Source organism: Natator depressus, chromosome 20 (assembly GCF_965152275.1).
Source record: "Natator depressus isolate rNatDep1 chromosome 20, rNatDep2.hap1, whole genome shotgun sequence".
NCBI classification, from domain to species: Eukaryota; Metazoa; Chordata; order Testudines; family Cheloniidae; genus Natator; species Natator depressus.
Genome location: NC_134253.1, coordinates 22,766,364 through 22,786,618, shown reverse-complemented (window position 1 = coordinate 22,786,618; position 20,255 = coordinate 22,766,364). Strand labels below are relative to the sequence as shown.

General features: G+C 57.1%; 1 protein-coding gene across 1 annotated transcript in view; it reads left to right on the top strand.

Annotated features, from left to right (window-relative positions):
- The window catches only part of LOC141975335 (adhesion G protein-coupled receptor E3-like), a 42,697-nt gene extending 22,776 nt beyond the window's left edge, over nucleotides 1-19,921 (top strand). Inside the window, exons 6-20 of the mRNA XM_074935622.1 lie at nucleotides 5,724-5,768; nucleotides 9,614-9,745; nucleotides 10,831-10,898; nucleotides 12,623-12,727; nucleotides 13,455-13,632; nucleotides 14,142-14,261; nucleotides 14,971-15,173; nucleotides 15,831-16,001; nucleotides 16,170-16,360; nucleotides 16,882-17,121; nucleotides 17,739-17,805; nucleotides 18,587-18,678; nucleotides 18,947-19,115; nucleotides 19,232-19,339; nucleotides 19,883-19,921. Of these exons, the coding sequence (XP_074791723.1) occupies nucleotides 5,724-5,768; nucleotides 9,614-9,745; nucleotides 10,831-10,898; nucleotides 12,623-12,727; nucleotides 13,455-13,632; nucleotides 14,142-14,261; nucleotides 14,971-15,173; nucleotides 15,831-16,001; nucleotides 16,170-16,360; nucleotides 16,882-17,121; nucleotides 17,739-17,805; nucleotides 18,587-18,678; nucleotides 18,947-19,115; nucleotides 19,232-19,339; nucleotides 19,883-19,921 (1,928 nt within the window). The remainder of the gene's footprint in view (nucleotides 1-5,723; nucleotides 5,769-9,613; nucleotides 9,746-10,830; nucleotides 10,899-12,622; nucleotides 12,728-13,454; nucleotides 13,633-14,141; nucleotides 14,262-14,970; nucleotides 15,174-15,830; nucleotides 16,002-16,169; nucleotides 16,361-16,881; nucleotides 17,122-17,738; nucleotides 17,806-18,586; nucleotides 18,679-18,946; nucleotides 19,116-19,231; nucleotides 19,340-19,882) is intronic.
- Nucleotides 19,922-20,255: the final 334 nt, after the last annotated feature.

Genomic DNA, 20,255 nt, shown 5'->3' with positions numbered 1-20,255 from the left:
CCCCAAAGCCAGCATGTCCCGGACCTCTCTTTCCAGGTCCTGAGCAGTTTTCCCTGTGACTCGGAAGGGGGAGCATCTTATCGGCGGGTGCGACCCTGTCTGCACCCGGTGGACAGTCAGATTAGTGCGTCCAGGCTGGTTGGAAAACAGCTGTCGGTACGGATGCAGCACCCCCCTGACCTCAGCTTGCTGGGCAGGGGTGAGCTGATCCGAGAGGGGGATTGTTTCCAGGGGGGAACCAGCTCTGGTCCCAGGGAATAGATCTACTAAAGGGTCATCTCCCTGCTCCTCCCACTGACCACACACAGCTAACACCACATTCCCCCTGGCATAATATGGCTTCATCATATTCACATGGTACACCCGGCGGTGGTGGGCCCGGTTCGACAGCTCCACCACATAGTTTACCTCATTGAGCTGCTTGACGACCTTGAACGGGCCCTCCCAGGCGGCCTGTAGTTTGTTCTTTCTCACGGGGATGAGAACCATCACCTGATCCCCGGTGGCGTAGGCACGGGCCCGCGCCGTGCGGTCATACCAGACCTTCTGCTTCCTCTGGGCTCTGGCCAGATTCTCCCTGGCCAGGCCCATGAGTTCAGCCAGTCTCTCTCGGAAGGTCAGGACATACTCCACCACTGACTCTCCATCGGGAGTGGCCTTCCCCTCCCACTCGTCTCTCATCAGGTCCAGGGGGCCCCTCACCCTCCTTCCATATAACAGTTCGAAAGGCGAAAATCCGGTAGACTCCTGGGGCACCTCCCTGTACGCGAACAGCAGGTGAGGTAAGTACTTGTCCCAATCCTGCGGGTGCTGGTTCATAAAGGTTTTCAGCATCATCTTTAGCGTCCCGTTAAACCTCTCCACCAGCCCATTGGACTGGGGGTGATACGCTGAGGCCCAGTCATGCCGGACCCCACATTTCTCCCACAAGCACCGGAGCAGGGCCGACATGAAGTTGGAGCCTTGGTCTGTCAAGACTTCCCTGGGGAACCCCACTCGGCTGAAAATGGTCAGGAGCGCATCTGCCACGGTGTCTGCTTCAATGGAAGCTAAGGGCACTGCCTCGGGGTAGCGGGTGGCGAAATCTACCACCACCAGAATGTATTTCTTCCCCGACCGGGTCGTCTTGCTGAGAGGCCCCACGATGTCCATGGCCACCTTCTGGAAAGGCTCCTCTATGATGGGCAAAGGTCTCAACGCCGCTTTCCCCTTGTCCCGGGCCTTCCCCACCCTCTGACAGGGGTCACAGGATCGGCAATACTGCCGGACGGTGGTAAAGACCCCGGGCCAGTAAAAGTTCTGTAGCAACCTCTGCCGGGTGCGCCGGATTCCCTGGTGCCCTGCGAGGGGGATGTCATGGGCCAGGGACAGGAGCTTGCGGCGGTACTTCTGGGGGACCACCAGCTGCCTCCTGATCCCACAGGACTCCCCTTCCCCTGGGGGAGCCCATTCTCGGTACAGGAACCCCTTCTCCCACAGGAACCTCTCCTGGCAGCCTCTCCTCATGGTCCGTCCCTCACTGAGGTCGGCCAGGTCCCTGAGCTTCTGCAAGGAGGGATCTTTCCTCAACTCGGCCTGGAACTCAGCGGCTGGGGAAGGGATGGGGCCCGGTTCCCCCTCCGTGGCCAGGTCTGAGGCCGCAGCCTCTCTGAGCCGTGCCCCTCGGCGCTCCCTCCCCACCCGAGTAGGGTCTCGCGCCTCCAGTGTGGTACCCTCCCCAGGGTCAGGTCGCAGTGCCCCTCGCCGGCTCTGGCTACGGGTCACAACCAGGGCGGTCTGGGGGTCGCTTGGCCAGTCCTCTAGGTCTCCCCCCATCAAAACTTCAGTGGGCAAATGGTGGTGTACCCCCACATCCTTGGGGCCCTCCTTGGCCCCCCATTTCAGGTGTACCCTTGCCACGGGCACCTTAAATGGGGTCCCGCCCACCCCCGTCAGGGTCAGGTAGGTGTTGGGCACCACCCGATCTGGGGCCACCACCTCGGGCCGGGCCAGCGTCACCTCCGCGCCCGTATCCCAGTATCCATTGACCTTCCTCCCATCCACCTCCAGGGGAACAAGGCACTCTCTCCGGAGGGACAGCCCCGCACCCACCCTGTAAACCGAGCACCCTGAGTCCAGAGCCTCCAGCCCTCTGGCGGGGCTGGCTGGGGGTACTCTTCCCTCCTGAGCAGGTGGCAAACTGGTAGCCCCCCTTTCCTGGGTCGCCTGCCCCTCGTCCAGCTGAGTCCCTACCCAGTTAACCCTGGGTAGGTTGGGTCTGCTCAGTTTGTCCCTGAGCCCGGGGCACTGGGCCCGTACGTGGCCTCTCTGGCCACAGTGATAGCAGCTCAGGTCACGTTGGTCCCCTCGAACGGGTCGGAGGGGCCCGACACCAGGCGTTCCCCTTTGGAGGGGGTTCTCCCTATTTCCCCGCTGGGAGGCCCCATGGTGACTCTCTCTCTGCATCGGGGGGGGCCTGTTCTTTTGGGACTCCTCCCGGCTACCCCCTGACCGACTGTTCACAAACTCGTCGGCCAGCTGCCCTGCATGCTGGGGGTTCGCGAGCTTTTTGTCCACCAGCCACAGCCTCAGGTCGGAAGGGCACTGTTCATACAGGTGCTCCAGTACAAACAGGTCAAGCAGGTCCTCTTTAGTTTGGGCCCCCGCTGTCCACTTGCGGGCATATCCCTGCATCCTGTTGACCAGTTGTAGGTAGGTGACCTCAGGCGTTTTACGCTGACTCCGGAACCTTCTCCGGTACATCTCGGGGGTCAGCCCAAACTCACGGAGCAGAGCCTGTTTGAACAGTTCATAGTCCCCTGCCTCTGCCCCTGTCATCCGGCTGTAGACCTCCACGGCTTTGGGGTCCAGTAAGGGGGTGAGGAACTGGAGCCTGTCTGCAGGGTCAACCCTGTGCAGCTCGCAGGCATTCTCAAAGGCCGTCAGGAAGCTATCTATGTCCTCCCCCTCCTTCCGCTGGGCCAGGAAGCACTTATCAAAGCTCCTTGCAGTCTTGGGTCCCCCCTCACTCACCGCAGCCGGGGCCCCACTGCTCCTCAGCCTGGCCAGCTCCAGTTCATGCTGTCTTTGTTTCTCCTTCTCCTGCTGCTCATGTTGACGCTCCCTCTCCTTCTCCTGACGTTCCCTCTCCTTCTCCTGACGCTCCCTCTCCTTCTCCTGACGCTCCCTCTCCTTCTCCTCCTGCTCATGTTGACGTTGTTTCTCCTTCTCCTCCTGCTCATGTTGACGTTGTTTCTCCTTCTCCTCCTGCTCATGTTGACGTTGTTTCTCCTCATGTTGACGTTGTTTTTCATGATCCTCCAGCTCCCTCATTTTCCTCTCCCTCTCCCATTCCAGCCGCATCCGCTCCAGGGATGGGGAGCTCCGCTGGGAGGATCCCCTGCTGGCTGCTGGGGTCAGGGGGCCCTCGGTATTCGCTGGGCTTCCCACAACCCCTCCCCCAGGCATAGGTAGGAAGGGTCTCGGGGTGTCCTGGGCAGCAGTCTGACCCCTCCCAGCCTGGTCAGGCCCCAGGGCCCACGCTGCGTCCGCCGGGCGGCTTCCCTCAGGGACAGGGATCGGGTCATCCAAGCGATCCCTCTCCTCCAGCTGGGCAATCAGCTGTTCCTTGGTGGACCTCCCGACGCGCAGCCCCCTCTGCCTGCACAGCTCCACCAGGTCGCTCTTAAGGCGTTTAGCGTACATCTCCCGGCTGGCCACTTGCAGGCCGGGCAGCTGTCCACGGTTTCCAGGAAAAGCCCCTAGTGTGCCAGTCCTTCTTGAGGTCACCACCTCTTTGCCAGGGTCGAGCTGCAGACTCCTCCGCCCCTGGGACCGCTCGCTGCAATCCCCCGGGGGACCCTGTTACTGCAAAAGTCCTTCTCTCTGGTCACACACTCCCAGGGGTTAACCGCCCCCTGAAACCGTCTCTCTCTCTGAATCTTCAGCACGCCTGGTCCCCGTCAATCCCCCTTCGTTTTACTGTTCCCCAGTCACTTACTGCAGGAAGCGCCGTTCACGGGGTGCAGTAGATCCCACCGCTGCCACCAGTTGTCACGGAGTGTGGGGGAGTCCAGGCCCTGCACCCCTCTTCCTGGGATTCACTGAGACTCTCAGCCAGCCAGTAAAACCGAAGGTTTATTGGACAACAGGAACACAGTCCAAAACAGAGCTTGTGGGTACACCCAGGACCCCTCAGTGAAGTCCTTCTGGGGGAGCAGGGAGCTTAGACCCCAGCCCTGGGGTTCCCTGTGTTCCTCCACCCAGCCCCAAACTGAAAACTAAACCCACCGAGCAGGTTCCCTGCTGCAGCCTCCCTCCACATTCCTGGGCAGAGGTGTTACCTCCCCCTCCCCCTCCTGGCTCAGGTGACAGGCTCTCAGGTCTCCCGTCCCCAGGGCACATTCCCAGGTCAACACTCCCCCCTCCCTGCTGCGTCACATCGTCACACCTTTACATCCCCGTTTGGGGGGGGGCAGAGCCCTGGGCCCGTAGAACTGGGAGAACTCAGGAGCCCATTCGTTCAAACGCTTCCCCTGCCAGAGACCTCGCCCAGCCGTTCCTGCGCCCAGCCCCAGCCCGCGGGGGATAACCCCAGCCAGTGTCCTGGGGCGGGTCGAGGCACAAGAAGAAGTCAGCGCTGCAGTTATCTCAGCCAGCGTCCCGGGGATTGTCTGGGGATAGCTGGTATCGGGAGCCGTGGGGAGAATCCCTAGGGCTTGCCCTCGGGGGGAATCGATCGCGATCGCTGTTCTCTTTGGAAGTGCACTGATTATTCCAGACCAGAGCGTCCGGATGGGGAGCTATTCCACAGGAGCTGTTACCGTCAATTTCCCCATGTACTGAAGCCCCTGGAGACACCCAATCTCAGCTCCCTGCAACTCGGAGCGCGTTTGGAAGCCTCGGGACACCCCTGTGCCTGAGGGAGGGGAGAGCTCTGGCCATCCCACCAAGAACCCAGCGCATGGCGCCCCGTCTTCAGCAGGCAGAGCGTTGCAGCAGGGGGAAAGTGTGTTGGAGCAGCGGCTGTGGCTGGATGTGTGTACAGCACCTGGCACCACAGTGCCCCGGCTGCGGCACTACCCGCTGTAAACATCCCGATCGAACCAGGACGGGCGGGATAAGGATGCTGGAAGCTCCGTTCCCATCCCGCGTGGACTCTTGGAAGCCTTCGGGGGCAGAACCCGATCGTACGTTGTTCCCGGAGTAAAGCAGGGCTCTGGAAACGCGGCGCCGCCTTGGTGCGTTCAGGAGAACCCACGAGCGGTTCCAGGGTCGAGGGGCAGAGGAGGCAGAACTGGGCAGGACGCAGCCGGTCGGTTCTTCCAGGGTTCAGTCTGCCCCGGGAGCAGCTCAGCCTCTGAAGAGGTGAAACGGAGGCGCCGGCCAGGCTGAGACATAAGTAACGCTGGCACTTGCACAGTACAGACGGGATCAGAGCTGAGGCCCATCTAGCCTGGTATCCCGGCTCCAAGGGGCCAAAGCCAGATGCTGCCGAGGACGGTGGAAGAGCTCTGCAGTGGCAGCCGGGGGATAATCTGCCCTCACTTCCTGGTCTCTAATACTCAGGTGGGCTGAAGCCCACAGCAGGAGGTTCTCTCTCTTCCCAAACATTTGTGCCCTTTAACTCTGATCACTCCGGCTGTTCTCATCATCCGTATGAATGTCCAGTCGCTCCTTGAATCCTTCTAAAGTCTTGGCCTCAGTGACTCCTGTGGTGAGGAGTTACAGGTGTACATGCAGTTGGGGATTTGGGAAGAGTCAAAGGGATTCGTCTAAGATCTGCACAGGTAGAACGGGAGCTGGAAACAGTCATGGCAAAGGCATGAAGTTTCTGGCTTTTCTGCAGTGTTACTAACGTGTGGCGTTGCCCTAAAGCCCCACCTCCTGGAGTCACGTGATTCCGTTTTTGGCTAAAATCAAAATTAGGGCCTGGCCCACATGGGGGACGAAAACCTGCCAAATGTTACGCTGGGGTGACTGACAGCTCCCAAACCAGAGTCAAACAAAACGAAGCCAAAATGGATTTTAAAAAAAAAATCTCGTGATTTTTTAAACCAATCTCGGGACTTTTTTACAGCCTGGCTCAGGGTTTGGGGCTTTTCTTGATTGCTTGGCATTGGCGATGCTGTTAATACACGGCCACTGAGCTTACCCAGGACCTCTGAAACTAACCCACACGCATGGAGGGTGAAACTAACCAGGTTGCCCTGAGGTCTCGCTCTTTCTCTGCGCCACACCAGGGCAAAGTGTCTGTTCTGACTCCCAGCCTGTCTTACAATTGGAAACTGAGCCCAGGGACTCAATGTCGCCATGTCTCTTGCCATGCTGCTTAATTCCGCCGAGGCTCGAGCGTAAGGCATTGGGGACGTCATTAGAAGCTGCAACATCCCCCCAAACCTGCAGCTGCAATCAGAGCCCAAGATGCTCTTTCATAGCAGAGCTTTGAGGAGGGGAAGGTCAGGTCTTTGCAAAGCAAACTGGGTTGAGACGGAGCCGAGGACTCTATGTTGGACAAACTTTAATAGAGCTTGGGCTCAGAAAGCCCATTAATTTCTGGAACCCCGTTAACCTAACCCTCAGCAGCTGCTAAGGCTGGGGAAGGAGCTGGCATCACCAAGGAACCAGCTTGAGTCATTAGCAGGAATCAAACCCAGGACTTGTCTGCTGAAAGCACACAGCGCAGCTGCTGGAGCTAAGGGAGTAACTCCATTAGCTAGTCATTGTAGCAGGCTGTTATCTACTGTGACAAAGCTCTGTCCTTGCCTCCGTGGGTCCCGCGTTTCCTGGTGGATTTCGCTAGCCTCAGAGGCTCACCGTGACCCTCCACGTAGCCCTTCTCTCTCTAGAGACAAGGGTCACAGTCTACTGAGCCATTTTCATCATAAGCCAGCGAGGGAGGTGAGGAGAAGTTATCCTTCCTTGCACAGTCTCTGTTGTCTCCCAGTCTCAGTGACTAATCAGGGGGCAAAAGTGTGGGGGGGAGCCCGGGCCCACCCTCTACTCCGGGCTCCAGCCCAGGGACCCTAATAGTATCAGCTATGGTAGGTGACCTTTTACAAACATGACAAGTACAATTCCCTGGGCTACTTCCCCCACAGCAGCCCTCACTTCCTCAAGCTCCACTTCACCCTTACCTCAGGGCCTCCTTCCTTGTGCCTGATATGGTGTGCACTACTCAGCCTCTCCAACAGCACAACTTCCTCCCACAGCTCCTGACATGCACCCCCACCTGACTAACTGGGAGGCTTTTAACTAGTTTCAGCCAGCCCCTGATTGGCTTCAGGTGTCCCAATCAACCTAGCATTCTCCCTGCCTTCTGGAAAGTTCTTAATTGGCCCCAGGTGTCTTCATTGACCTGGAGCAGCTGCCATTTCACTCATCCTGGGACCAGGGATTTGTTTAGCCTGGAGCTAATATATCTATCTCCCACTACTTTTCTATAGCCATCTGGCCTTGCCCCGTCACACTACTTATGGGAACCAGCCACTAGAGCAGGACAAACTTGCTCTCTCCTTGTTCCAGGGCTCAGCGGCCTTCACTAGAGGCTGGCACATACAAGCCCCCTCACAGGCATGGCGTAGGCCTGTTGCCTTCCAAGAGGTTTAACAATGGAGCAAAAGTTGAGTTTCCTGCCAAAGGAACAAGGGATTTTTTCCAGCCTTGATGCACTCCCAGCCGTGAGCCAGGAGACACAAAGCTCCTCTCAGTGAGGGGCGGGAGGGCAGAGGGTAAAATCTGCATGGCAAGGCTGGGGAGACATATTCTTGGCCTTCTATGGAGGAAATAAGCTGAAAGAGACAGACCTAGTGGGTAGGGTATGAGACTGGGACTCAGGACACTTGGGTTCTAGTCCCAGCTCTGTTACTGCTAGGTGTCCTTGGGCAATTCTGTGCCTCAGTTTTCTCTCCCACTTCTTGTCTATTTAGACTAGAAGCTCTTTATGGCAGTGCGTGTGAAGCACTCTGGGCGCTGCCTTTATGCAAATAACGACCCAGGGGAAGAGGCATAGTAGGAAACAGCAAAACGCTGTCATGGGAAAGAGAGAGAAGGGGAGTCTGAGAAGGAGCTGCTGGAACACGGCCCAAGGGAAGGATCCGTGAGCGCTCTTGACTCTCCCCGCTGATTGACTTGTTTCCTGATGTCCTGCTGAAGGGGATTTTAGCCATAAGGATTTCTGTGAGAAGCAAAAGAGTTATGAATAAATATCAGGGAGAGCTTAGCAGCCAGAATGAGTGCGTCTCTGCACGTACAAGCCGGGTCCCCAGGTAGAAAACCCCACTCCCTGCACGGGGCGAGTGACCCCGCTGCACCATGGAGCCCTGACATCCCCCGTGTATCCCCCTTTGCCCGGCAGCTGGCGCTACCCGCGTTGGCAGCCTGGCAGGTGCACGGCCCTCCAACGTTTGGCTAGATCACAGCAGGGCTCTCTGCGCCCGAGCAGGGCGGGGTCCGTCTGTCGGATCAGACTCTCCACAGTTGTGAAAGGCCCCAGGACCAGCGAGGGCAGTAACGTCCCCTCCGTTTGGGGTCGGATTGGTGAACCGCTGGGTGGCAGCTCCGGCTGGGGCTATGCTGGGGGTCAGGCTGGGCAGGTCTCCTCCGGCTTCAGTTTCCACAGGCCGGATCGGCAGCGAGTGTCGAGCTGGTGTCATCCGTCCGAGGGCTTGGTGGATTTGCCCCGCGGGGCCCTGGGCCTGGGGGTCGCAGCAGGGTCCAGGAATGGACGTTGTCAGGCCGCTGCTCACTGCGCAATGTTAGGAATAGGGGGATCCCCTGGATCCAGCTGGCTTCCAAACAACCCCTTTACCAGCCGTGCAGGGCCTGGCCAAATGTCGGGGGTCTGCGGGCTTCTGCCATAGACCCCCGTGAGCACCACCAGAGAGCAAAGAAACTAGATAAAAGGGATACCACCCAATTTCCCTGCACGCCCCTGAGCACAGCCCACCCACCCTTCTCCTAGTGCTCCATGGGGCAGTGCTGGGTGTATCCCAAAGCAGGAGGGGAGCCACTGGGCTGGAGACTGTAATGCTGAGCGTGGCGCCCCCTTATGGTGACTAGCTCCAGTTCAGCACCCCCTTTCTTCTCTTGGAGTCGCGGCTGCCCCGGGTCTCGGCCGTCCGGCCAGGTCATGCTGTGATCCCCGTGCTGGGGGAGCCTTTCAAAGTCAGACCCCTCTCTCCTATGCCTGCCAGCGAAACCCTTTCACCGGGGCTCCTAGCCCTCCTCGGGGCTTCCTAGCCCCCCTTCCCTCAGGCCCCCACTACTGGGCCCAGCCTTCGGTCTGTATAGAAGCCCCCCCTCCCAGGCGAGCTTCCTTCTAGCTAGCACCCTGCACGCAGCCTAAGTTGCTTCCCCTTTGCAGCTTAATTGGCTGATCGGCCCCCAGCCTTAACCGCGCTCTCTCAGGGCTGGTGCAGGGAGGAGATCGCAGGGTCCTGGTCTGGCAAAGGTTGGGCCCCCCAGTCTGGGGGTGAAGGAGGGGTTGCGCTGCAGGGATTGGGGCCCTGCAAATAGAAGGGGGGGTTAGATGGAGCGGACAGACTGACCGACAGACCACGCCCCCTGCAATCGGTGGGGGGGTGCCTCCACGGTCATTCGCCCCCAGTGCACCCCCCCCGCTTTCCCCTCTCAGACATCAACGAGTGCCACAAGACCCCAGATATCTGTGGCCCCAGGGCTATGTGTATCAACACCAACGGGAGCTACTGCTGTGAGTGCCAGGCCGGCTACGTCCCCTCCAACAGGAACACGACCCTGTGCCAAGGTGGGTCCTGCTGCTTGGGGCATGGAGGGGGCACCTCGGGGGGCTGGGCAGGGCCTGGGGTTACACAGGCTGAGGTCTTGCCCGAGGGGGCAGCGAGCTGGGAACTGGTCTGGATTGGTGCACCAGCCCCCCTGCCCCCAATTGACGGGGTCCCTCTGGGTCTCAGCCCCAGCAGGGGAGGGCTCAGCCTCCAGGCCCTCACCTCCCCCCAGCCCAGCCTGTCCGTCCACCGGGGTCTTTCCGGTTGTCTCAGAGCCACAGCCACCAGCGTGCCCATGTCTGGCTCTGGGCGCGGAGCAGGGGCCAGGCCGGGGAGGGGGTGAGCAGGGCTGCCAGGGGCCGGGTGTCTCTTCCCTAGGGCTGCCAACTGTCTAATCACACAAACCCAAACACCCTTCCTCGCCCCTTCTCCGAGGCCCCGCCCCACTCACTCCATCCCTCTCCCTCCCTCCCTCGCTCTCTCCCACCCTCACTCACTTTCACCAGGCTGGGACAGGGGGTTGGGGTGCGGGAGGGGGTGCAGGCTCTGGGCTGAGCCTGGGGAAGGGGGCTGGGGTGCAGGTGTGGGTGTGGGGTGCAGGTGTGGGTGTGGGGTGCAGGCTCTGGGAGGGGGCTCAGGGCTGGGCAGGGGGCGGGGGTGCCGGAGCGGGTGCGGGATGCAGACCTGGGAGAGAGTTTGGGTGCGGGAGGGGGTCAGGTGGCACTTACCTCGGGCACCTCCGAGGCAGCAGTGCAGCGGGGTGAAGGCATGGGTGAAGGTGGGTTCTCCCCAGCGGGCAGAGGCGTCTGTACCCAGCAGGTCTCTCTGCAGAGTCGATGGAAACACGTCAAGAAGTCTCAGAGACAGGAGCAGGAGGCACAGCCAAAGCGGAGTGTAAATGGAACGTAGAGAGAGACATTGTGAGACGGGGAGGAAGGGAGGGAGCTGCATGTTAAACTATTGGCAGTGCGGGACTGGCATGTGGACAGAGAGCAGCCGTTGGGGCTGGGAAGAGAAGGGGATTTTCCCCCAGGCAGGAGTGAGTTGACATGAAAATCTGATATGAAAGCTCTAACCTCTGCTCCTCTCTACCCAGAACTCCAAGTCCCCAGCATGAACTCCAGTGCTGAGTTGGAGGGAATCAAAGAGACATGCAGGAATTTCTCTCTGCAGGTACATTTGAACCCATCATTCATTTGTTGGGGATTTTGCCCTGTGTTTTGTACCACCAATATGGAAATTCCCAGACAAAACCCTTTGCTCTTGGTATTACGGTGACCCCTGTAAACCCCATCCAAGATCAGGGCAATGCTGTGTTTGTTCCTTTCATCGCTGGGACTCGATCCTCCTCATCCGACTAGTAGAGCGGAAGAATTACTTCTCGTGTCTTGCTTACAACGCTCCTGCTAATACATCCCAGAATCAGGTTCGCTTTTTTTGCAACAGCATTACCCTGTTGACTCATATTTAGCTTCTGATCCATGATGACCTCCAGATCCCTTTCCGCAGTACTCCTTCCGAGGCAGTCATTTCCCGTTTTGTAAGTATGCAACTGATTGTTCCTTCCTAAATGGAATGCTTTGCATTTGTCCTTGTAGAATTTCATCCTATTTACTTCAGACCATTTCTCCAGTTTGTCCAGATCATTTTGAATTTTAATCCTATCCTCCAAAGCACTTGCACCCCTCCCAGCGTGGTATCATCCACAAACTTTATAAGTGTACTCTGTATGCCATTATCTAAATCATCGATGAAGATATTGAACAGAACTGGACCCAGAACTGATCGCACTCAATATGCCCTTCCAGCTTGACTGTAAACCACTGATAACTACTCTTTGGGAACAGGTTTCAGAGTAGCAGCCGTGTTAGTCTGTATCCGCAAAAAGAACAGGAGGACTTGTGGCACCTTAGAGACTAACAAATTTATTTGAGCATAAGCTTTCGTGAGCTACAGCTCCCTTCAACAAATTTATTTGAGCATAAGCTTTCGTGAGCTACAGCTCACTTCATCGGATGAAGTGAGCTGTAACTCCCAAAAGCTTATGCTCAGATAAATTTGTTCATCTCTAAGGTGCCACAAGTACTCCTGTTCTTTTCTCTGGGAATAGTTTTCCAACTAGTTATGCACCTACCTTAGAGTGGCTCCATATAGGTTGTCTTTCCCTAGTTTGTTTATGAGGTCACGTGAGACAGTGTCAAAAGCCTTACTAAAGTCAAGATATACCATGTCTACCACTTCCCCCCTATCCACAAGGCTTGTTACCCTGCCAAAGAAAGCTATCAGGTTGATTTGACAAGATTTGTTCTTGACAAATCCATGCTGACTGTTACGTATCACCTTATTATCTTCTAGGGGTCTGCAAATTGATATCGGACCTTTTAAAACTTCTGTAGCTTTCCTAGTGGCTGGTCCCCAGACTTACACACCCATTGTCTTCCTGCAGAGAGCATTGAATCTACAGACCATATGCTCGGATTTCTTCTGCTGATTTTCATGGCGTTTCTTTCCAATATGCACCTCCATGTCTCTCTGCATCATCTTTCACTTCCTCTTTCAACTCCCCCACGAGCACTACATCATCTGCAAATGCCACATCCCAGGAGACGACTCTCTGGCTGCTTTCTGTCAATGCATCCAGCACCAACGTGAACAAAAAGGGGCTTAGTCCCAAGTCTTGATTTATTCCCGCTGTTACTAGAAACTGTTCCCTTTCTCCACATGAACCTCTTGCTCTGGCAACAGCACCATTGTATATGTCCTGGACACGTCTGATATAAAAGCTTTATTCACTCAATGAGGGGTGTCAGGATCAGGCCCCTGCATAAGGCAAACACCAACGTCGGTCGCCTTTCAGCCCCTGCAGAACTCACCCCCTGCCCTGGGTCTCTCGGCAGGTAAAGCGGAGCAGCGGAAACAGCAGTTTTTGCTCTTTCTTTAATTCGACCTTAGAGATTCTGATGTCCACGTGTGGAGACGGGAGTGCGACGTTATCACTGGAGGTGAGAGGCCCCGTCCCTTGAATGTGCTCTGCGGGCTAGTGCCCCTGAGTGTGCCCCAGAGTCCTGCGTGCTGCTGTGCTGGGTTAGGAGTATCACTGGGGGGCGGGGAGACACGTAGATCCTCTTCAGAAAAGACCTGTGCCCTCCACTGCTGCGGGGCGGGGGGTGCACCCTCTCGTGGTGTTTGTCTGTGTCTGCGTGCACATGCCCACCAGGGGTGTGAGTGCACGTTTGTGTTTGTCCACCCACATATGCCCTCTAGTGTTCAGATCTGTTGTTGTTCATCAGAGGTGCTATACTGCTAACGCTTAATGGGGATCCTCCTTCAGCTCATCTGTCATGACCTGAGTTTTTCAGGCAGCAGGATCTGGGCTCTATCCCTGCCCTGCCAGACATTTCTGAGCAGCTCCTGGACAAAGCACAGAGACAGCCTAGGAAGCCATCGGTTTGTGACAATGTTGTTCCCTGGCATCTGTAATGGAGGGATGGGGGAGCAGGAGCGAAGAAGGAATGACAAAGGGTTCTAGCCCCAGTTGGCCTCAGGTCCCAGTGGGGCCCCGAGTCAGCCTCAGTGGACCCCCTTTGTAAAGGGCTCCCCCTCTGAGAGTACTGCAGCCCCCGAAACTGGGAGAGGCTGTGATGCCCGATGCCCCCTGGGAACACATGGGACATGGCACCTCAACCCCGCGACTGCTTCCTCCCAGGGCTTTTCCTTTCCTGTCCCCAGGATGCGACTCGCTCTTTCAACTCCCTCCTGAACAGCACCTCCCTCTGGGAGGGCAGAGACAAGCAGGAGGTGGGGTCGGCCGTGACAGTCCTGCTGCAGAGCGTGGAACTGGCCGCACTGGCCACTGCGCTCCGGTCCCCGGAGAGGACAACACAGACCGTGACGACAGAGTCTCTGGGTGAGGGGGGACGTGTGGCTCTCAGCGCCACCTGCTGGCTGCTGTGAGACACAGGGTTGTACACTGTGCCCCAAATCCACTGGAAGTTAGGGCCTGTATGCCATTGTGGAGGTGAGCCTGTGTTCAGTACAGACCCAGAGCAGCACTGCCCCTGCACCAGGAAACAGAACCCAGCCCCACCAGGAACAGCAATGCCTGAGAAGGGTTTAAATGGAATATTTGGCATTCCACCACGAGGGGCCGCCACGCTGAGCCAGGCACCTACCTCCACCCCCACTACTCCCCCGGGAGACACAGCCAGAATGGGGGGAGGGGATATGGGGGGGTAATCAATGGAACTCGCGGGGGGGGGCTCCAAACTTCCCCCTCCCACAGTGCAGAAGAGCCCTGAAGCCCCCCAGCTCCAAGTGGAGGGGGAGGGGGATGGATCTGGCCCAGAAGGGACAGATTCCCAGGGAAGGGGTTTCACAGCGAGGGGCTCTGTCATTCCTCACCCCCACCCCCCGCAGCTATCCAGACGCGGCTCGTCACTGGGGACTGCCGCCGGGACAGCGAGGTCTTCACTCTGAGAGCTCACAACGACACGATGGAAGTGCACTGTGATACAGTCACCGGGGCAGCCACACAAGGTACCATCCTGGGGATGGCGACACCCAGGGCCCAAACCACGGCACAGAGCAGTTCCCGGGCAATGAACCCCAGTCTGGGTTCCCCCATTCCTCCCTCCCTCCCCATGGATCCCCAGGCCGGGCCCTGGCCTCTGTCTCCAGCCCTGGAGTTCTCCTTGCTGGCTGACCAGTGGTTCTCAGGCTGTGGGCCATGGAGCTGACACCTTCCTTCCTGGCCTTCCCACAGCTTGAGCCCCAAGCAGTGAGGAGTTGGGGGCACAGAGGGGAGACGGCTCATGAGAGGGTCTCTGGTATGAAGTGGGCCCAGCGAATGGAAAGGGCAGGGACGCCCTAGTCTAGCTAGACTCCCAAATGGAGATGTGGGGAACTAGGGTAATGTGTACCCCTACCCTCAGCAGCCATATTCAGGGCCCCGAATGCTCCAGCACCAGGGGAAGCTCATCCCTGGCCAGCCCCTCTCCTGCTCTCACTGAGAAAAACTATCTTTATCTCTGCATCCTGCAGCTAGATGTTTCCAGCCGGACGTGCTCCTGGAGGCTCCGAGGGAGGAGGTAGCACGGTCCAGTGGCTAAATCTTGAGTTGTGGCCAGGATCCTGGGTTCCATTCCCAGATCTGCCACAGACACACTGTGAGCCCTGGGCACCTGGCCGGCTCATTCTTCGCCATAACGTCTCCAGCTCCCTAACGAGGGATCATCTCCTCTCCCAGCAGGTTTGGGGGCTGCTGCTTTTATTTCCTACTCCACTCTGGACTCCATCATCAGTGCGAGACGTCTCAGCGAGGGAAATCTACCGGCTGGTGGGAAGCTGGAGAAGTGTCATCTCAACTCCAGGGTGGTGAGTGGGGCCGTCAGAGACGGGAGACCCATTAACCTCTCCAGACCCGCAAACTTCACCCTGCGCCACGACCAGGTGCGTGGAGGAAGATCCCCTCGCTTTACTCCATATCTGGGCCTCTAGAGGGGCATATACAAAGCACAATCTCCTGTCTGGCATTTGGACCATGCTGCCTTTCTGGCTCCCGATGGTCCTAAGAAGCAGAGGCCTCCTTATTCCGGACGCAATGGGGCTGTTTGACTAGAGGAGGAGACTAGGGGTCGCACCATGACACACGGCCGTGCAAAGTACTCTAGGGTAACAGCTCCGCTTAGCTCACCCCTGAGCCGGAATAACTGGACAGCCGCTTTCTACAGATAGTGGAGTTCAGGAAATCAGCATGAAACACTTTGATACGGTGATGCCGTGGTGAGGGTGCATATGTGTTTGTGCGCACAGCACTGCCCCCTGCTGGGTGCAGTCAGAAGTACTCAGCCAATGGCCACGTTCCGTTTCGTGCTAACGGCTAGCAAGGGTTTATTTCCCTTTCCCTCCAGCAGCAGGGCCTGTGCGTTTGGAGCAGCAGGATCTGCGCTCTCTCTCGGCTCTCACCGGGACGGCCCCAGTGGGCGCTGGGCTGCGTGGGGAGAGCCGTGGAGCTGTAGCTGGCCTCGGGTTTGCTGTAGACATGTGATAACAGAAACGATGTTCTGTGGTCCCGTGAGGATGAGGATGATTCTGTTGTGTTTCCAGGCCATAAAACAGGAGGAAGAGGCTCTCTGCGTCTACTGGAAAGTAGTGGCCGAGAGCGGCAGCTGGTCTCCGGACGGCTGCACCACCGTGCACACGAACAGCACTCACACCACCTGCCGCTGTGACCATCTCTCCAGCCTCGCCGTCCTAATGGCTCCCACCACAGTGACGGTATCTCACCGTGAGACTCGGATCACAGGGCTGGACCCTGAGCTCCGCGCTCAGCCATGGGCAAAGCTCTCCCTGGAGCGACTGGAGGCTTTGCTGGGGGAAAGGCTGAGTCGGAGCCGAGGGGGTTGGGCTGGGGTCACTGGTGATTCTCCCTTTGCTGTGTTATAGGAGAGTGAGCCACTGACCATTGTCACCTGTGTGGGACTGGCCCTCTCTCTGCTGTGCCTCTTCCTCGCCATCCTCACCTTCCTCGTGTGCCGCTCCATCTGCAACGTCAGCACCTCCCTCCACCTGCAGCTCTGCCTCTGCCTCTTCCTGGCCGACCTGCTCTTCCTCACCGCGGTGACCCGCACCGGCAGTCGGGGGCGGCCTGATTCCTCCACTCGCTGCAGGGCTGGGGTGTGTGGCTTTCAACCCCTTTATGCTCCCTGGATTCTGGGCTGTGCAGGACACAGGGGGGGTGTTTCCACCCTGTTTTGCCCCTTCACACTGGGCACAGTGGTCTGAGTGTCCCCAACCCCTGGAGTTCAGCCAGTTCTATCCGTATATCAGAGTGTCCCTTTGCCTCGATTCCTCTCCTACATGACTTGCCCATGGTCACCCAGGGACTCTGTGGCAGGGCTGGGAACAGAACCTGGATCCCCTGAGCCCTGATCCCCTGCTCTAACCACTAATCTCTGCTCCCTTCCTGCACCAGCAATGTGCACCGCAGGCCCCTCCATAGACCGAGGAACCTGCCGTCTCTGGGTCACGGAGCACTATAACTGGAGAGCTGTGCTAACAAGAATCCCGGTGTGACCCCCCCCCTCCCCCCGGCAGGTCTACCCCATACTCAGCATTTCCCTTCCCCACTGCAGTGTCGCTGGGCTCTCTGTCTTCCCCAGGTGGCGTGTGCTGTCATAGCTGGCTTCCTACACTACCTCTTCCTGGCCTGCTTCACCTGGATGTTCCTGGAGGGGCTGCACCTCTTCCTCACCGTCCGGAACCTGCAGGTCGTGAATTACACCAGCGCCAGCCGGTTCAAGAAGAGATTCACGTACCCGTTCGGCTACGGATTCCCAGCCCTGGTGGTGGCTATTTCTGCAGCGGTGAATCCTGGAGGCTACGGAACTTCCAAATAGTACGTGCAGAGCCCATCCCGAAGGGGAGCCGGGATGTGGCTTCCATGCGGTTGTCCGGCTCACCCCAGGTCTGACTTGAACCCAGATATCCCTGCTCACCGTGCCTGGCAGCTGACTGTCCCCCTGGGACCCTTCCCATCCCCAGGGACACTAGGCTGCCCCGAGCACTGTAGTTGAGTTGCCCACCTGTCAGACATCTACACTCCTCGCCCCACTGATGATGCGGAAGAACAAGCCAGAAAGATCCCAGCTTGACTCCCAGGTCCCAGGCTGGGTTTGTGGGGCTGGTGGGTAGGAAACAAACGCACCTTCTTACTGTGGGCAATCCCTGAGGATCCCCTCTAAAGTGAGCGACTCCATTAAAACAGGGTGTGGCGTGTTCTCGACAGCCCAGTCTAGAACCTCATCTCGTGTTTTCAGGGTAGCTCCACTTCCTGAGGTAGATGGGGAGGGCCGTTAGCCTGCTGCCCGCAAGAGAGTCGGCCATGTCACAGGCAGGCCGAGATCCATCTCGCTTTTGAGAGCCAGCTGCCCCGTGACACCCTCTCTCTACCCCGGTGCTGAAAAAGGGTAGTAATCCCGTTAAAGTCACCTTCTTCTTCCTCCCTGCCTGCAGCTGCTGGCTTAGCCAGGACAGAGGCTTTCATTGGAGCTTCCTGGGTCCAGTCTGTGCCATAATCCTGGTGGGTACCTCACAGAACCACAGGGCCCCATTCTCCTCTCACCTCTGTGACCCCCTTGATTTCAGTGAAGCAGGTAGTAGAATGTGGCCCATAAAACACAAGGAAAGACCCAGTTAGGTCCCGCCTGGCTCGTCTGCTGTGGTAAGTCCCGGGATTAGTCCCTGAGCTGTATCCCCAGGCCTACAGCCTTTACTCGGGCACAGCTCCCATGGAAGTCAGTAGGAGTTTTGCCAAGTGAAGACAGCCAGAGTGTGATCTAGTCTAGTTAATGACCCAAGGAAAGAGGAAGGGAGAGGGCTACACTCTGCAGTGGTTGTTGTAGGGGGGGAAACAAATGTCCCTACATATTCCTCCATAACGCCTGGGGAAGTTGCGGGGAGGGGAATTTGTTACAGCCTGAAAGTGGCAAGAAGTATTCTCGAGGCAGGATCTGGAGTCTCTGAGCCAGATCCTGCTCTCAGTTACACCAGTGTAAACCCAAAATAACAACTGACTCCACTGGAGAGGCTCCATATTGAACTCTGAGCAGCATCTGGCCTCTGTGATCCCATTGATCCATCTCAGCCCTGGCTGTGCTGTCAGCTCCATGCACGGGGAGGGACCGAGAGCTGCCAGGAGAGGGGATGATTCCCACAGGAGAGGGGATGATTCCCACCAGAAATGAGCAGTCCCCATTTCTGCAATGTTAGGCTTGGTCCCCTAGGATAGTTCTCTGCCTCAGCTGAAGTCACCAGCCCCAGATGGGATGTTTTACAGGAAATATTTCCCACTGTTCCCACAGATAAATATAACGTTCTTTGCCCTTACCCTGTGGATCCTGAGAAACAGACTCTCCTCCCTCAATGCAGATGTGTCCACCCTCAGAGACCACAGGTGAGAAGGCAACAAAACAATCCTGGAGGGTCAGATGCCTTGGTTTGGAGGGTCCTTGGCACTGGGAGGGAGGGAGGGATTGCAGGATGGGAACAGCATATCTAGGATCCATGGGAACAAATTCCCACAGTGTTTGCTTTGACAGTAACCCTGTTCCACATAGGAAAGCAGGGGCCGGTAGTTCCACCCGACTCTGTCCAGATCCTCCTGATGCAATTGCTCTCCATAGGGTTATTGTAACGAGATCTCTCCATCTGCCTTTATCTAGGTTACTGACCTTTAAAGCCATTGCCCAGCTCTTCATTCTGGGCTGCACATGGAGCCTTGGTCTCCTCCAAGTAGGACCAGCAGGCACGGTCATGGCGTATTTATTCACCATCGTCAGCAGCCTGCAGGGACCCTTCATCTTCCTGGTGCACTGTCTCCTCAATCGGCAGGTAATGCCCACGGCCCGTCAGCGCCCACCCAGCGCCTTCACCGGCCTCGCGGTGGCCATGTCTGATCTCCTCAGAGTTAGTTACATAGTGCAGTGACTGTGTCCCTCACTCTCCAGGTGAGAGAGGAGTACAGAAGATGGATCAAGGGATTCCGAACGTCCAGCACGAAATCTCAGACATCCGATCTATCCATGTCTGCTGTCCCCACCACCAGCACCAAGACGGTAAGAGGTCCTCTGCTCTCTTCCAATACCAGCCTGTGAAACACTCATCTCTAGCTGGGTCTCATTACTGCTGTAAAGGTGCTTTGCCCCCCGAATGACTCAGGACTGCTTATGAGCCAGCTGGGAAAGTCACTGGAAGTGTAAGTGAGTCGGTCACTATCGAGGAGTATCCTAGATGTCTTAGGCACCAGAACAGAATGCCCTGTCCTGGCCCCTCCGCATTTCCTTCCCTTGGCTCTCCTGAGAGCTCCAGGGGTCACTCACTGTGGACGAGGCAGGCATTGGCTCTTGCAGTGTAATGATCTGAATAGATCAGATTGTCCCTGGGATTGAAACCTTGTCAGTGCAGACGAATCATCCCCAATGAGCAGTCAGCACCGTGAAGAATTTCCCTTGGCTCCGTTATCCCTATGGGTCAGGATCCAGGGGCTTTGTGTGTCGCCTCCCAGAGACAACCGGCCAGTTTGCACATTCCACTCTCCGTGACCTTGGAACCTATTGTCATTGTCCTGCTTTTCTTGCCAGGAGTAACCCTTCTGCCAGGTGGAGGCGGCAACAACCAGGGCCGGGTTCAATACCTAGCAGTTCCAATACAAAACAGAACCAGCTGGAGCCCCCTGTGATGTTGCACTCCATACGCTTTATGGAAATATGCTTATGAATATGACATAACTGGAATATGCTTTACGCTAAATACCCCTTGTAGGGTGTCTTTAGAAAGTTTGTAATCTACTAAGTGTGTTCATCCTATTTGGTTGCATGTTTTATTTCTATATCTGGAGTTAGGAGAATAAGATATAAACTTGTATCACTGATGAAAAACATTAAGTGGAGGCCATTAAGGGTGCTCCAGAAACAATCAGTTGTAAATGGCCTTAGTTACTTGAAAGCCTTCCTGTGTACGTGTGGGCCAGCC